Source organism: Ylistrum balloti, unplaced genomic scaffold (assembly GCF_031769215.1).
Source record: "Ylistrum balloti isolate Yb309-2 unplaced genomic scaffold, AGI_CSIRO_Ybal_v1 Utg370388, whole genome shotgun sequence".
NCBI classification, from domain to species: domain Eukaryota; kingdom Metazoa; phylum Mollusca; class Bivalvia; order Pectinida; family Pectinidae; genus Ylistrum; species Ylistrum balloti.
In genome coordinates, this window is record NW_026782269.1 from 1,001,021 (window position 1) to 1,019,303 (window position 18,283).

At 35.4% G+C, this 18,283-nt stretch overlaps 1 protein-coding gene across 1 annotated transcript; it reads left to right on the plus strand.

Annotated features, from left to right (window-relative positions):
* The first annotated feature begins 1,844 nt into the window (after positions 1 to 1,844).
* Positions 1,845 to 13,008, plus strand: LOC132554250 (uncharacterized). Its single transcript, XM_060218557.1, has 5 exons — positions 1,845 to 1,929; positions 7,666 to 7,839; positions 8,893 to 9,021; positions 9,776 to 9,897; positions 11,154 to 13,008. Exons 2-5 carry the CDS (start codon positions 7,680 to 7,682, stop codon positions 11,421 to 11,423), a joined length of 681 nt encoding a protein of 226 aa, XP_060074540.1. The 5' UTR covers positions 1,845 to 1,929; positions 7,666 to 7,679; the 3' UTR covers positions 11,424 to 13,008.
* Positions 13,009 to 18,283: the final 5,275 nt, after the last annotated feature.

The following is an 18,283-nucleotide window of genomic DNA, read 5'->3' on the forward strand; positions in this document are numbered from 1 at the left end:
TCATATCACTGGCTTAATGCTCAGTTGCTTTTATAGCCATTTGGGGTATTTAGTGAAAATATCATACAGATGAACATGAATTTAACAGTTTTAGCCATACTGTAAACATTAGAGGTGTTACAGTTCGTGACATTTACCAAAAATAATAACATAAATAAACTATTCACTTTTTCTGTAAAAATGTACAGTGATATAATGGTCTATTGCAAGTTATCCCTCATTTCAGTAACAAAATTAATACTCATTGGAATATCATCGACACTGCAATCCGTCCTGTCATTAGAGGATGAAGTGTCAGAGGATTTTTATCCAGCGATGGGTGTGTTGTGAACTGTAATCAGTAGTGATATACTTTCTGTAGATGTTGGATCTATTTACCTTTTCTCATAAATGAATATGGTTATCTATGGCTGAAAAATCGACAAATTTAGACAATTTATAATGTAAACTTCATATATGTCATTCTAATAAGCCGCCAAAATATTTACTTCCGGTTGTCTAGGATATTGTAGTTTTCAGACCTGTAGAGGTACTGTATATCCGAAGTTTTGGATATTAAGTTCGATGTATATTAGTTAGATTTATATTTGATTTTAACGTTGCATGTTTTTTTTTTTTATTTTTGGACTCTGCATAGCTATTGTACCGGAGTATGTAGCTTAAAAATTGAATAAGTGTACATAAAATGAAATATTTTTTACTTTCAATTTCAGACACAATCAGATTGATAATGTCAACTAGAATCAAAATTTAAGATTTTTTGATACTGTGTAATTCAAATTTTGAACTTGACCATATTTGATAAGTTAAACTATTTAACATAAAAATGGACTTAACCGAAAGCTTTGAATTCCATGATAGTTAAACTTCATACTGGACTTGACATGTCTGTATATACTTAATCTACATTTTCCCGATCCTTTTCGTTACATACTGGTGATGTCTTATACAATTTACACAGAGACGTATATATGTGATATATACGTTTCTGATTTACATAAAGCCATATGCAAATAAACAGTGCAAGCAGGAATCGATATCTTTATTTCTAACCCTTGCTAGTTTATATGTACTAGTTATAGTAAATAAAGCATACACTCAGGCTAAAGATGTTACGGTTAGTTTATTTTAGACAGCGTTTATGATTTTTCGTAAATGCCGTTCAAATAAGGACTATAATGGATTGAGTTGATGTTAGTCTTTGAAGTAATTGGCCTCACCGTTTTAACTGTCATGTGGTTGAAGTTGTAGTTAATGCGCTGTGATCATGTCATTCTGGAACATCAATAACTCATTCGGAATGACATAAATTAATCAAATACACCTTGTGACTGATATTATTAATTCAAATTAGTGATATCAATAATCCATAAGTATTGACAGCAATTATTTGTATAAATAAATGTATAATCATATCAAATTATTGCTGTCATTAAATAAATTTAAATAAGTGTTATCACTATGAATAATCGATATCACTTTGATTCAAATCACTGTTACCATTATTGTCGATTTATTGGCATCAATATTTTCAGGAATAAGTGGTATCAATAATTCAATAAATAAAATTTGAATTAATGCGGATATCACATTTTGTTGTTGAAAATCTAAAATGGCTCCCAATTCCCAAGACCTAACTATAAACTTAATCAGATTGATTCAGATATATATTACATGGCTGTATAAAATATGTTCATATTGTGACTAAAATTTGTTTTTAATATTCCGGATATATTTATTAACGATTTTCTATAGTAGTGTTAACGCGTGACAAGCGTTCAAGTGAGAAGAGTTAACATTTTAACGTACAATTGACCCAGTTTTTAAGAATGAGCATTTGAGTGGAAAACATGTTTCGCATAGTATAAATATATCCATGTGGACTTTTGTAGCAGACTAATTACACGCTGATCGTGTAAGCGTGTGTCTGTAAGTATTTCGAGTGAGGTATGAAACTAATATTGATAGTTTTACTGCATCAGATTACTTCGTACCACTGTTGACGTGAGCGGCACTTCCTGACACTTCATTTTCACAGTACACTCATTTGACAAGTTATAAAATTGTCGACTTCATGTCATGTAAAATATGGTCGGTCTGTACTTTAGTTTGGAATGGGACTAGAGTGAGTATTCATATGTTTCTGAATACACAATAATAGCTTGCAATGCTCGTTACATGCGACGAGAAATCAAAGTTCAATAAGTACAGAAAGTTATTTGTTTACATGTTTACGTACAATGTACTTATGTGGGAAGATAAATTTCACTATTAAAACCAAGCCCATTTGTATACTTTCGTGTGATCTGTTTTTGCCAACAAAAGTCATCATACTGAATCCATTATGATTTACTTACTTTAGATTTTAAATCAACAGTTATAGAATCCTGTAAAATCTTTATATTCAATTTAAGTAAAAGGAAAACCATTTGTACTGTACAGTGTAGTATATCAAAGTTCCAGTTTTGTGTTAACATGGTGAAAATTTCCAACTTTTTCAAAATATGTTCAAAGACTCAGAGGAGTATGTTTAAACCCATTCCTTTTACAAATAAGATGTCTAAAAACTGCTTATATCAGAACAATCTGTGTGACATTCGGCAGTAAGACAATACCTGTACATGGTAGGAGTCACAGAGTTGGAAGCCTGTCATTGAATCAATCAACAATCTGATAGGTGTCTAAAATCTGAGCCAAAAGTTGTGAGTCTTGAGTCCTAAATAGGGAAAGTTGGCAAATTAGATGTGGTCAAACATATCAGAATGAAAAAAAATAACAAAAAAAAACATATGTTTATTAAGTTGTAATACATACATATTTGTTTGATCATTTGAAAACAGTTTAAGCATACACAGTTGTATCATGAAATAGCTGTTGAACAGTTTCTGATTTGTTTCCCATTAAATGAATTGCATATCACTTTACTGTAACTTTGATACATTATGATATAGAGACTAATCAGATGTCTTTGATTCATTATTTTCATCTTTCACCTGCATGGCTGAATAAAAGAAAAATCCTTAATAGTTAAAACAAAAAACAACCCACTGGATTACATGTATGTCAGATACAAAGTCTATAGCTGTTATGTTATGATAAACTTCAAATCAGTTATTTATGTTACAACATTTTCTGATGTATTATTTTTGGAATCAGCTAATCTTACCAATATGCTCTAAATAGATATGACTTTTTTCCAGATTTAATTTTAACTCCATATTATTTTTTGATATTCAATAATTTAACCCCTTGCGATAGATATTGTTAGAGAGGGGATGTAGGAATGTTCTTGTGCATATGCTATGTATGTAACACTTATCATTGTAGGCACACTAGCAGCTTAATTTTGTGATCGTCAAAGTCACCATTATTACTTTCAAATTTATTTTTAGCACTGTAGCAATTTCATTTCTTGAGGCTTCACACATTTCTAAAGAACACCAATGTCATAAACAAATTGAATTTCAGGGTTGAAGAGTCAAGGCCACTTTTACTGTTTTTCGGAAAATACATTCAGTATGTCAGCAGCTTCATTTCTTGCGGGTTTTTGAGCAAACTTAACATTTATACAAAGGACCATTGATACCAAAGACAAATTTGAGTTTCTTGTTGGTAAGGTAAAGTGCGCCATTAATATTACTATGTTTAGAAAATCTTTCTCAGCACTCAAGTGGCTTCATTAAGGAAGGAGTTTTATCAGTTTCATGCACAATCAGATATAGGAGCATAATAATATCATAGACGAGTTCAAATTTCAGGGTGCTAGCTAGGGTCAAGATCAAGTTACAATGTAGGTCCCCATTTATTTTTTTAGAAAATTCTTATCAGCTCTCCTGTGACTTCATTCCTTTTGTGATCAGATCAATCTTTACACACTTAATCTTCATCAATATTGTTCAGAAGTCAAGGTGAACTGACAAGGGTATTTGTATCTTTTGCGATACTTCATTTACAATATTGCTTTTGCTACTGTCTACCGCTGAGGAGTTACTAAGTAAACTCCCCTCCCCAATCTAAACTAGTTGCAAAAATATATAACAAGAAGTTTAAAAAATAGGAAGGAGCTCCAGCAGATATCTCTGTCTTTTCTGAAGAGATAAAGATTATGTAATGCAGCATTTAAAATGAATCATGTATCATATTACTGCTAGTGTTAGTCATTATCAGTTTGTAAATAATGAAATGCCAACCTGTTGTTTTCATGCTTCAGTGAATGCATTAAAGAGTTCTAACGTGCATATGCACTCTTAGCTTTAGAGACTCAGTCAGATTGACTTTGAAAATCATTGAAACTGGTTACAAAAGAAAAATATACAGTATTTGTATACAGTATAATGGGTGTTGTTTAGGTATAAATGTTTATATTACTGGTGAGGTGGTAATGAAGAGGAGTGTTGTGTAAGTGTAAGTTACTGGTGATATGGTAATGAGGAGGGGTGTTGTTTAGGAACTGATGTTTATGATAATGATGATGTGGTTATGAGGAGGGTTGGTGATTAGGTACAAACATTTGTATTACTGGTGAGGCAGTAATGTGGTGGGGTGTTGTTTAAGTATGAGTTACTTGTGAAGTGGTAATAAGGAGGGGAGTTGTTTAGGTGTAAGTGGTGGTATAATTGGTGAGGCAGTAATGTGGTGGGGTGTTGTTTAGGTACAAGAGTTTGAAGTACTAGTGAGGCAGTAATAAGGACAGATGTTGTTTAGGTACTTGTGTTTGAACTACAGGTGATGTGTTAATGAGGAGGGGTGTTGTTTATGTATTGGTGTTTGTGTTACTGGTGAGGTGGTGATGAGGAGGGTTGGTGTTTAGGACTTATGTTTGTATTTCTGGTGAGGTGGTAATGAGGAAGGGTGTTGTTTAGGTATAAGTTACTAGTGCAGTGGTAATGAGGAGGGGTGTTTAGGTACAAGTGTTGGTATTACTGGTGAGGTGGTAATGAGGAGGGGTGTTGTTTAGGTACATGTGTTGGTATTACTGGTGCAGTGGTAATTAGGAAGGGTGTTGGTATTACTGGTGAGGTGGTAATGAGGGGTGTTGTTTAGGTATAAGTGTTGGTATTACTGGTGAGGTGGTAATGAGGAGGGGTGTTGTTTACATATAAGTGTTGGTATTACTGGTGAGGTGGTAATGAGGAGGTGTGTTGCTTAGGTACATGTGTTGGTATTACTGGTGAGGTGGTAATGGGGAGGGGTGTTGTTTAGGTACAAATGTTGGTATTACTAGTGCAGTGGTAATGAGGAGGGGTGTTGTTTAGGTACAAGTGTTGGTATTACTGGTGAGGTGGTAATGAGGAGGGGTGTTGTTTAGGTACAAGTGTTGGTATTACTGGTGAGGTGGTAATGAGGAGAAATGTTCTTTAGGTACAACTGTTCGTATACTGGTCTCTTGAGATGGGCATAAGTAAAGATTCTGATAAGGATGGGTATTACATTAAATTAGAGATAAGAATGGCACTTATAAAATAGGTATATGATTTAGGGGATAAGGACCATGTATCCAGAAAGTACAAAAAGTGTTTTGAAGGGGGTACACACATACATGTAGGAAATTAAATGAAAGTATCTCTAGGCGATGTTTACAGTACAACGTGAAAGATGTAATACCTCATTTCTAAATTTTGAATTTGTTTTTGTTTGTATAATTCTAGATTTGATTTATGTTGAACTAACTTTGTGAAGTAGACAGACCATGTTAAAAACATATCAGTATCTTATTCCAAATTATTGATTAAAGAAATGTTCTGGAATTGAAGTTAAAAGAAAAAGTTACACCAGGAAGACGTCATGTGCAGTGTATAATATATCAATCTATATTTGAAATCCAACCATCTGTCCATGGAAGTGTAAGGATACAAGGCAGACATTTAATAGTAACCATAGACATTCTCACAGGAAATGAAAAAAACCCATTAAAAATGAGATTTCAGATTGATAGAGTATTGTAAGCCTGTACCCAATCGATTGTGGTATTCCCTGCATTTGCTTCGGAAAGTAACTGACAATGATTATCATGGTTTATTACTGGCAGTGACCAATATGTTTCACACTGCTAACACTGGGGTTTGTATCACTAGGGATTGCAGAACATACAGGGTATATTGTTGTCAGACATCTGATCTCAAATTACACAACTGTGGCAATGATTAAGTCTGCACCTAGGTTCAGTCTAAAAGATTTGTCCGCTTGTGTGCACTTTATTTTATGTAAACCTGATAACAGTGTTTAGGGTGTTAGTCTGTAAACCTCTGTTTTATGTATACCTGGTAACAGTGTTTAGGGTGTTAGTCTGTAGACCTCTGTTTTGTAGTGTGTTAGTCTGTAGACCTGGTTTACTGGTAACAGTGTTTGTGTTAGTCTGTAGACCTCTGTTTTATTTTAGTGTCTGTAGACCTCTGTTTTATGTATACTGGTAACAGTGTTTAGTGTGTTAGTCTGTTTTAGACCTCTGTTTTATGTACTGGTAACACCTCTGTTTTATGTATACTGGGTAGACCTCTGTTTTATGTATACTGGTAACAGTGTTTAGGGTGTTAGTCTGTAGACCTCTGTTTTATGTATACTGGTAACAGTGTTTAGGGTGTTAGTCTGTAGACCTCTGTTTTATGTATACTGGTAACAGTGTTTAGGGTGTTAGTCTGTAGACCTCTGTTTTATGTATACTGGTAACAGTGTTTAGAGTGTTAGTCTGTAGACCTCTGTTTTATGTATACTGGTAACAGTGTTTAGGGTGTTAGTCTGTAGACCTCTGTTTTATGTATACCTGGTAACAGTGTTTAGTGTGTTAGTCTGTAGACCTCTGTTTTATGTATACTGGTAACAGTGTTTAGGGTGTTAGTCTGTAGACCTCTGTTTTATGTATACTGGTAACAGTGTTTAGTGTGTTAGTCTGTAGACCTCTGTTTTATGTATACTGGTAACAGTGTTTAGTGTGTTAGTCTGTAGACCTCTGTTTTATGTATACTGGTAACAGTGTTTAGAGTGTTAGTCTGTAGACCTCTGTTTTATGTATACTGGTAACAGTGTTTAGGGTGTTAGTCTGTAGACCTCTGTTTTATGTATACAGGTAACAGTGTTTAGTGTGTTAGTCTGTAGACCTCTGTTTTATGTATACCTGGTAACAGTGTTTAGGGTGTTAGTCTGTAGACCTCTATTTTATGTTTACAAACTTCATTTGATCTTCTGCTCTCTCTTTTCTTTGTGTTTGATTGATACCCAATGGAATTTGTGAGACCTGACCAAATTTTTGAAGAATAATTTTAAACTTTGCTATGACATGATACAGGTTTCCAGGTGGTTTTTGCCTTTCCTGGACACAGCATGCAGGTAGCACTGATATGTATCATATCCCATAGGTGTGTCAGCAGATTTATGCTTCAGTACTGCCTGATTGTGAAATGTTTTACTGGTATTTGTTGGTTGATTGAGTGAACCACTTTATGATGATTTAAGATAAAAAGATAAATACATATGATTATCAGCTATGTGATATCTTGGTGAGGAGTGAACAGACAGAACATTGTAATCCTGTAGAGAATATCTGTCATTATTTCATTTTTTTGAAATTGTATTTATACATGCAATATATAATATATGGGGTTTTCCTTTTGATTATCTTTCAAGAGGCTTAAGAATGATATATATATTTTTATTTGTTTTGTATACAAGGTGTTTTTGAAGAGATGATGAATATCTCAACAAAAGTAAAAATTATGCAGAAGATCAGGCCAACCTTGACATCTGTGATCCCAAGGCTGGAGAACCCCAGTAATCCACCCTGCAGCTTCAATGGGGAGCGTCAGTGTGAGGATGGGTCCTGTATACAGGCTGTCGACCTCTGTCGTATGTATATGTGCTGTCGGTATTAATATTTTTAAAACCACCAATGGATATGTATCACAGGTTGTACAGATTTAATGGGGAGTAACTTAAATGGAGCTGCGCTTCTCGCTATCATGTGTCAATTGTAAATGGAAATTATTTATTTTCTCAATTTTTAAAACAGTGTTTACACCAAGGAAAGAAATCAGACTGCAGTTTAATTGTACAACAATCTTCAATTTAGAAGATTTACGTTTAAGGGAAATACTGCATGATAATTGAAAATTCCTTTGTAATTGAGCAACAGGAACAGCTTAAATTGTGACAAAGCTCAGTTAGAATTGGTTACCTGACTTCATTTGTGTGACCTGTTCTAAACCTGCTTTTTCCATCTTCATTTGTAACTTATTTCAAATTCTTTGAAATGGCTGAACTGATTGCCACCCACCAATTTTGGTAGAAATTATCCATACCAGTACAGAGCCAGAATTATCTCTACATATATTATACAAGTGACTGACAATCATTGAGAACTGGAGGGCTGGGCCCAAAGGGGGTTAAGTTTCATTCAACTTCTTTTGTTTTTGTCTACAATTGGATTGTTACCTGATATGACTGAAATGATCCATAAAAGGTGAGGATAAGAATTTTTACTGGAAAAGTTTCTGACTTCTCTGGGAATGGAGGATGGGGTTCCACTGGGGTAACAGAGTACAAAGCTTCAATCAACATCTTTTCTGATGGTTGCCATTGGATTTGATGTTCAAACATGACTGAAATGATCCTTATAAGGTGGAAGTCAGAATTCAAATTCAACAAGTTACCTACTTGGGGTCTCTAATCTAAAAGGAATTTTCTTCTTCGTGATTTGAATTAATTGGATTGAAATGAAGTAAAAAAATCTGCTTACATTCAGAAAATCTTTAATGTAGCAATTCTCAGATTCAATCAAATGACTGTCTTGCAAATGGGCCTCTTATTATGTTCTCAGCACTCAGGTTTGAGATACATCTACAGACTTATGTAAATTGTGAGAGACAGAGTATGAAATAAAGTTTCTGATGTTTGTTGTAGCGGAGGAACAGCTGATGAACCAGAACACCATCCTCATCATGATTGTTGTTGGACTGGCAGTTGTCATATTCCTCATTGTATTATACTGCTTCCAGCAGCGTCAAAGGGAAGGAAACAGACGTCCTGGTTGTAGGTATCATTGGTCTCATCGTAGAAAGGATAGGGTAGCAAATGTCTTGGCTTAATGTTCCACACAGTCTTAAGCTGTGATCAGGGAGCAACATATGTCATGGCCTAATGTATCATATGATCCCAACATGTGATTAGAGGACAAGATTTGTTTGAATTTACTGTATGATCCCACATGTGATTAGGTGGCACCAAATGTTTACTGTATCATACAGTCCAAACATGTGATTAGGTGGCACCAAGGGCTAATGTATCATACAGTCCAAACATGTGATTAGGTGGCACCAAGGGCTAATGTATCATACAGTCCCAACATGTGATTAGGCTGCACCAATTGGTCAATGTATCATACAGTCCCAACATGTGATAAGGTGGCACCAAATGGTTAATGTATCATACAGTCCCGACATGTGATAAGGTGGCACCAAATGGTTAATGTATCATACAGTCCCGACATGTGATAAGGTGGCACAAAATGGCTGATGTATCATACAGTCTCAACATGTGATTAGGGGAAATCCCTTAATGTGCTTTTAATTACCATTGAATTGAAGATGAATGAATAATGATGAAATATACAGCTACAAATAATTGTTATTTCTATATGGTTTTATCAGATCACTTTTGATAGTTATTAGAGTGAATGTCGTATTTGGGATAATTTATATCTCTTTCAATTACTTTTGGTGAATATGATAAATTAATTTGTGTAATTGATGATATATTTTATAATGTTTCATTTAACCTTTTAAAGCTCTTTCGGAGGCAAACCATGATGATGATGACCATGCCTCACTTTATATGCCACCACCAACCTATGAGGAGGTGGTCACTACTGACCTGTATCCCCCCACACCACAGATGAGGCTTGCGAGGGTAAGTCATATGTCTACAACACACCACAGATGAGGCTTTAAAGGGTAAGTCATATATCTACAACACACCACAGATGAGACTTTAAAGGGTAAGTCATATTTCTATGCCAAACACCACAGGTGAGGCTCACAAGGGAAAGTCATATTTCACCAACTTTCAGAGGGAACTCACAAGGGAAAGTCCTATATCTACTCAATACACTTTAACTGAGGCTCCGTTCGCAAGGGTAGGTTCTATGACTTCACCACACATCACAGATGAGGCTCGCAAGGGTAAGCTTAATATCTACATCACACACCACAGATGAGGCTCATAATGGTAAGTCATTTATCTACACCACATACCAAATATGAGAGGTCAAGAGTTACACAAGGAGATGTTTATACAGTTTGTGAGAAGAGAGTTAAAATCTCTGGAACCTCAGAAGTCATACAAAATCTTGTGTCAACAGACACTATAACTGCCATGTGTCTTTATATCACCATGACTCTATTGCCCATTTTTTCATCTCGGATCCAACTTTATTGTTCATGAAGAACAAAGTATATATTTGAGAAAGTATAAACATGGTGTCTATCATTTAAGCTGAGCTATATATACCTGTAATTCTTTTTGTAAGAGTTGTTCCCCTTAATGCAGTTTTCTGTATCATTAGACATGTCTGAGATACTTCGTTCAAAGTATTAAAAAAAAAATCAACCATCAACAAATACATACATTATATAACATTAGTTTTGTTTTAATTCTTATTTTAAAAGTTCTAGTCCTTTACATCATAATTTTATATATAATTAGCTCACCTGACCCAAATGGCCAGCAATTCTTTATGCAGTTCAAGTTTGTTTAAGTGCTGAATCCAAGTTCATGGGCTCTTAAATTGTATCGATTAATATTTTCTTCAATAGTTTTTTACTTACAGCGTAAGCATGCTAGTTTCAAAGTTTGTATACAATGGTTTAATTTAAATCCACTTTGACTGTTAATGATATACGATGTTAATGTGTTTGCGAGAGACAAGTCAACCAGGTGAGTGATGCAGGCTCATTGGGCCTCTTGTTAAACATTCTAGCTCCAATCATTAATGTGATAACACAAAGTTATACTTTGTTACTCATGTGTGTATAGCTTCTAAAGCAGTCAAGTGATATCCTGGTCTACATATGTGTAGTTTTAGTCTCATAGGATTGGGACAGTGGTGTGTAAATGTGCATAGTGATACCATTATTATCCTGGTACATATGACACTGTATTTACAGGGCAGGATCACATCCAATGAGGAACCGCCTATGACGCCTCCCCCCAACTATGATGCAGCTTTGTCCATCCTTGCCAGAAGCCATGAGTCAGTGTTTGGAAAGATTCCTTTCATCAGACGTAAATCATCATGTGTTTCACGTCGTAGTTTCTCTGTAGACAATGTTAACAATTTGGAGTTAGCCCCTCCTCCTGCCACTGTGACTACAATTACAGAACACGACAATAACAGCTGTGACAAAACTACCATAGAGGTCATCTCGGACCGGTGACCTCAGCATCTGCCACGGTTGATTCTCAGAAACCAGTGGCCACTCAGCAGGTGTTGTTGAATGATTGGATCCATTACCCGTGAAACCAGATTTGAAAAGAAAACAATGTTTATAGTATTCAAAACCTTAATAACTAAATTCCTCATGTGGACTATTTAATTTATCTTTTATTTGTTCATACAAAGATTGAATAACTCTTTTTAAGGTTCTTTTACAAGTATACTGATTTTTACTGAATCAGCTGGCATTTCTTCCATGTCAGAAGATTTTGCAGTGTAGATGATGACGATTTGGGAATAGAGACATTAACAATATAAATTGGTAAGATAAATATGGCTCCAAGTGATCTAGTTATCCCACAGCAGAATTAGTAGACTAATAGTGAAAAAGGAAAATTGCTGGGACGAGGACAACCTTACTGCTTATTTGAGTATTAAGACTGCAATACAGATTGACAAATGACAATACAGTTGTGTAGGTTTGTATTGTTTGGTCAAGCTGGCTTTTTCATAATTTATTTTCACAAGAGGTTACCAATATCTATTATAAAGTTGTACACACCTATTACACATTATGTATAGAGTAACCATGCCAGACTTGCTGAGAGTGCAATATATTTAATACAAATTTGAACATTGTTTTGTAATATAAAGATCTGCTTTATATATATATATGATTGAGATGATTTGTGGTCAAGGTGTCATGTCATGTGGTGTATAGTTGAGAAGTGGATACTTGTTGTGGTTTGTATCTAAGAGTTATGTCCCTTGATATGTGTGCTGTACTGTGTGTACATATATTGTGGTGTATGATGAAGATTTGTCTCTTGTAATGTGTGTACAAGTATTGTGGTGTATGATGAAGATGTATCTGCTGTACTGTGTGTACATATATTGAGGTGTATGAGGAAGATATGTCTAGTGTACTGTGTGTACATGTATTGTGGTGTGATGAAGATATGTCTAGTGTTCTGTGTGTACATGAATTGTGGTGTATGATGAAGATATGTCTAGTGTACTGTGTGTACATGTATTGTGCTGTGTGATGAAGATATGTCTAGTGTTCTGTGTGTACATGTATTGTGGTGTATGATGAAGATATGTCTGCTGTACTATGTGTACATGTATTGTGGTGTATGATGAAGATATGTCTGCTGTACTATGTGTACATGTATTGTGGTGTATGATGAAGAGGAGTTATGTCCCCTGATTTATCTGGCGTCCATTGTGTATATATATATTCAGGTATGTCACCCTGAGTATGTTATGACCACATTTATTCCAGACCTATTTATTGCTAGTGTATACATTTATTATTGATAATTTACAATTTTAATGATAAAAGATTTATTGTTATATAATGTTTGTAATTAAATGCAATATGGAAGATTTCATGTTTCTTGTGAAATATGGTTAGATGCTTTATCCTCAAAATGTTAATCCTCACAAAACTTGAAATGTTGTGCACTTTTCCAGATGATGATTAAGTATTAAGATAATGATTTGGTGCTAAACTTTAACAGTCATTAATACAGAGAGTCAAAACTTTGTATGTACTTTATATAACATTAACTGCAAAAAAAAAAAAAAAAAAACGGAAATAGGTAAATAGTGAACTCTATCTCCTCTCCTTACAAGATTATTTTCATGTAACTGATGTAATCATTGATTTCACTGCCTCAGCTAGACTTGAACCCAGGACCTCTGGCTTACCAGACTCCAACCAATTTAGCTCAAGAGATGTTCATTCTTGCCGATAACATATTGTGGCCAGTATTTACTAGGATCGTAGTGCTTAAAGTTGTTAAAAGTGATTTTGAGTGATGTCCAGGCATTTTATCATGAGGCAAAGAATGACACCTTATTCATGGTTTATTGGGCTATGATGAATCAAATAAAATAACGTCACCTTGGTCAAATACAGAAAAACTGAAATTTTTAAGTTTTAGCTGACCCAGAATCATGATAATTCGACCAAACAGTAACTTCATGAAGGACTCAAGACTGTCAGTGTAACAGAAATGTTAAAATCTCACCTAAAAAGTCTTCTCAGACTCATAAATTCAAAATGATAGTTCCATACCAAAGTGGCCATGGCTGTTTATTTAGTGACCATTGTCAGAGACCCAGTTACATTTGTCCACTAGAGTGAGTGCATGAGCAGTATCAGTCTACTTTTGGTAAGTAATACCAAATCACTGCTCTGATCCTACTTGTTGTGACACAGATGTTAATATTATATGAGATAGGTGTATCAGATGTGAGTGTAACAGCATTTGTCATAGTGGTATAAGTGATAAAATACTGATGTTAAGTTTTATTCATTTGTTTACCTGAATTTGTGTAACAAAATACAATGTCACTCTTAAGTTCATTTTGTAGCAGAGATGAAGTTTATTTCTGGACTGGTTTTATTATTACTCAGTCATCCACAGTCCAGGTGTAGGTCTCGAGGCTTGCTCTTATAGGAATGTCTCTATCTTTCCCTCTGTCTTTAGAGATTGTCTCTATCTCTCCCTCAGTCTTTAGAAATTGTTTCTATCTCTCCCTTTGCTTAAGATATTGTCACTATCTCTCTCTGTCTTTAGGGATTGTCTCTATCTCTCCCTCTCTCTTTACGGATTGTATCTATCTCTCACTCCCTTTTATGGATTGTCTCTATCTCTCCCTCTCTCTTTATGGATTGTCTCTATCTCTTATTCCCTTTTATTGATTGTCTCTATCTCTCCCTCCCTCTTTACAGATTGTCTCTATCTCTCCCTCTCTCTTTACGGATTGTATCTATCTCTCACTCCCTTTTATGGATTGTCTCTATCTCTCACTCCCTTTTATAGATTGTCTCTATCTCTCACTCCCTTTTACGGATTGTCTCTATCTCTCATTCCCTTTTATTGATTGTTTCTATCTCTCAGTCCCTTTTATGGATTGTCTCTATTTCTCCATCTCTCTTTAGGGATTGTCTCTACCTCCCCTTCTCTCTCCCAATCTGATGTTAACCTGCCTATATTTATAACAGTCCTGTTAAGTGTCTCTCCATGTGTTGGTTGCCCTTAAATACTTGTGCCTTCACAGAAGTAGACCATTTAGCATGAGATATGGCTTTTAATATCTTCAATATAGATACATTGTTGAATGTTACTGGTGTCAGTTGACGTCCTAGATACCCAGGTTATTGAATGTGTTTCTCGTTAGTTTGAACTCTGTCCTGGTATCTTGACTGATAAACATAACTTCAGATAATGGCTCCAACCTTTTGTTATGCAACTCTTTATAATCGATGTTATTCACAATATTGAATATATTTTTTAATACAGTTGTGGTAACATGCAATGCACCAAAGACTTGGTGATATTACCCAGTTTTTCTATCATGCACACATCATGTGTACAACATGCAGACATTGTGCAGATAATGTGCACACATCACATTATGTAACATGTGATCCCACAATTGTAAATAAATGTTGGAATTGAAATATTGAAATGATAATGACAATCAGAGTAAAATAGATTAGAATTTAGGATGTCACAGACTTTGTGAATTCAATTGTTTCACATTTATTTCCATACCAAAGAAAGGAGAGATGAGGTGAAATATCATATGTATCATTGTAATATTTGTATGTAATGTAGAACACCTTCTTGATAAGGAAGAATTGCCTGTTATATTGACTGAAAAATTGTACAAAAGGTATGCAACTGAATAGCACCTTTCAATATGTCGTAATTCATATGGGGAAATGCACTGAACTGCGCCACTATTTGATTCAATTAAAATGTGGCATGCATGTTATAGCAAACCTTAGAGACTTCAAGTCCACAAGCAATGTCTACTACTTCCAATCTCTAAGATTGTAGCATAGGTTCTTGCAATGGCAGAAATTCATTCACCTGTGATGGCACTGTAATGCTTTTTTATTTCAGTCACACTGTTTGTATGCAATTCTATATATCTTAGCATAATGTATTTGTACATAATACAGTGATTGTTTGAAGAAGTGGGAAGGTATCAGCAAATATATAGTCATTTGAGAATTTTGTTCTGCAAGAGCTACTGTGTGAAGTATGGTTTTGTGAAAAGGATGATCATGTGAATGATGTTTGAACAATATGTTTATGAGAAGTAGATTTGTGAGTGAAAAAAATATATAGTCAAGAAGAGTGACTGTGGTTGGGAAATGTTGTTATGTAAGTGGATAGTGAATGGGATAATGTAGACAGGAAGTGTGATTATGTTGATAGGAAGTGTGATTATGTTGATAGGAAGTGTGGTTATGTGGACAGAAAGTGTGATTATGTGGATAAGAAGTGTGATTATGTTGATAGGAAGTGTGGTTATGAGGATAGGAAGTGTGATTATGTTGATAGGAAGTGTGATTTTGTGGACAGGAAGTGTGATTATGAGGACAGGAAGTGTGATTATGAGGACAGGAAGTGTGATTATGTGGATAAGAAGTGTGATTATGAGGACAGAAAGTGTGGTTATGTGAATAGGAAGTGTGATTATGTTGATAGGAAGTGTGGTTATGAGGACAGGAAGTGTGATTATGTTGATAAGAAGTGTGATTTTGTGGACAGGAAGTGTGATTATGAGGACAGAAAGTGTGATTATGTGGATAAGAAGTGTGATTATGAGGACAGAAAGTGTGGTTATGTGAATAGGAAGTGTGATTTTGTTGATAGGAAGTGTGATTATGTGGATAAGAAGTGTGATTATGAGGACAGAAAGTGTGGTTATGAGGACAGGAAGTGTGATTATGTTGATAGGAAGTGTGGTTATGAGGACAGGAAGTGTGATTATGTTGATAGGAAGTGTGATTTTGTGGACAGAAAGTGTGGTTATGTGAATAGGAAGTGTGATTATGAGGACAGAAAGTGTGATTATGAGGACAGGAAGTGTGATTATGGGGACAGAAAGTGTGATTATGTGGATAAGAAGTGTGATTATGAGGACAGAAAGTGTGGTTATGTGAATAGGAAGTGTGATTATGTTGATAGGAAGTGTGGTTATGAGGACAGGAAGTGTGATTATGTTGATAGGAAGTGTGATTTTGTGGACAGAAAGTGTGGTTATGTGAATAGGAAGTGTGATTGTGAGGACAGGAAGTGTGATTATGATGACAGGAAGTGTGATTATGAGGACAGAAAGTGTGGTTACGTGAATAGGAAGTGTGATTATGAGGACAGGAAGTGTGATTATGTTGATAGGAAGTGTGATTTTTGTGGACAGAAAGTGTGGTTATGTGAATAGGAAGTGTGATTATGAGGACAGGAAGTGTGATTATGAGGACAGGAAGTGTGGTTATGTGGACAGAAAGTGTGGTTACGTGAATAGGAAGTGTGATTATGAAGATATGAAATATAATCAAGTAGGATGAAAGTGTGATTAATTGGGTTTGAAGTGCGTGGACAGAAAGTATCACTTTGTGGATGACAAGTGGGTTACTGAATGAAATATAGTTGTGTTGGTTGGGAGTGTGATTATGTGAGTAGAAAATTCGATTATAGGGTAAGGAAGTACCATGGTGTAGTGAGATGGTTAGTGTTTTTAAAAGGAACTGACGGTTTTGGTACAGTTTGTTTTGGGCATGCAATTAAACTATTTGGTCAGTAATACATTCAATTGCAAATTTAGTATTTTCCCCTAATGGTTTTGTGTATACTGTTTTAATATGTAAAATTTGAGATGCTTTTGTTTATTTGTTAGAATGTGTAAGTTATTTGCATATTGTATAAAGATTTTTTGTTAATATTTGAAACTGTAAGTTATTTGAAAAGGTGAGGATTCAGATTATCCCTGTTGTGTATCGGAATAATCAGATAATCCTAATGTTTCTCAATACTTTTGTCACAATGTATGCAACCAGTGCCATCTACAGTTATAGAGTCTCAAAGAATTCTTATATTACAGAAATAAACAATTTTGTTGTACATGAAGTTACTGGATTTGTGTTTTTGATGCTTAGAATGATCAAGGTAAAGACTGTGTTTGACCTTAACTGTTTATTGGATGTAATGGGTGACATTGTTCCTGGAGTCAATGCTGATGAACAAAATAACAACAGGGGCGGTGCTGATGTAGGTAATACCGTCAGAGACAGAGGTGATGTAGGAAATACCGTCAGAGACAGAGGTGATGTAGGTAATACCGTCAGAGACAGAGGTGATGTAGGAAATACCGTCAGAGACAGTGGTGATGTAGGAAATACCGTCAGAGACAGTGGTGATGTAGGTAATACCGTCAGAGACAGTGGTGATGTGGGTAATACCGTCAGAGACAGTGGTGATGCAGGTAATACCGTCAGAGACAGTGGTGATGTAGGAAATACCGTCAGAGACAGTGGTGATGTGGGTAATACCGTCAGAGACAGTGGTGATGTGGGTAATACCGTCAGAGACAGTGGTGATGTAGGAAATACCGTCAGAGACAGTGGTGATGTGGGTAATACCGTCAGAGACAGTGGTGATGTAGGTAATACCGTCAGGAAGTGGTGATGTAGGAAATACCGTCAGAGACATTGGTGATGTAGGAAATACTCAGTATAGCCTCGGGTTAGACAACCAAGAATATCAGCCCTCGGGTTGGAGATTTCTCTGTTACACCCTCAAGGTACAGGAAGATTCTATTAAACACCACCAGGGATAGTGGTGATGTAAGTAACACAACCAGGGATAGTGGTGATGTAAGTAACACAACAAGGGATAGTGGTGATGTAAGTAACACAACAAGGGATAGTGGTGATTTAGGTAACACCACCAGGGATAGTGGATATGTAGGTAACACCACCAAGGATAGTGGTAATGTAGGTAACACCACCAGGGATAGTGATGATGTAAGTAATACCATCAGGGATAGTGGTGA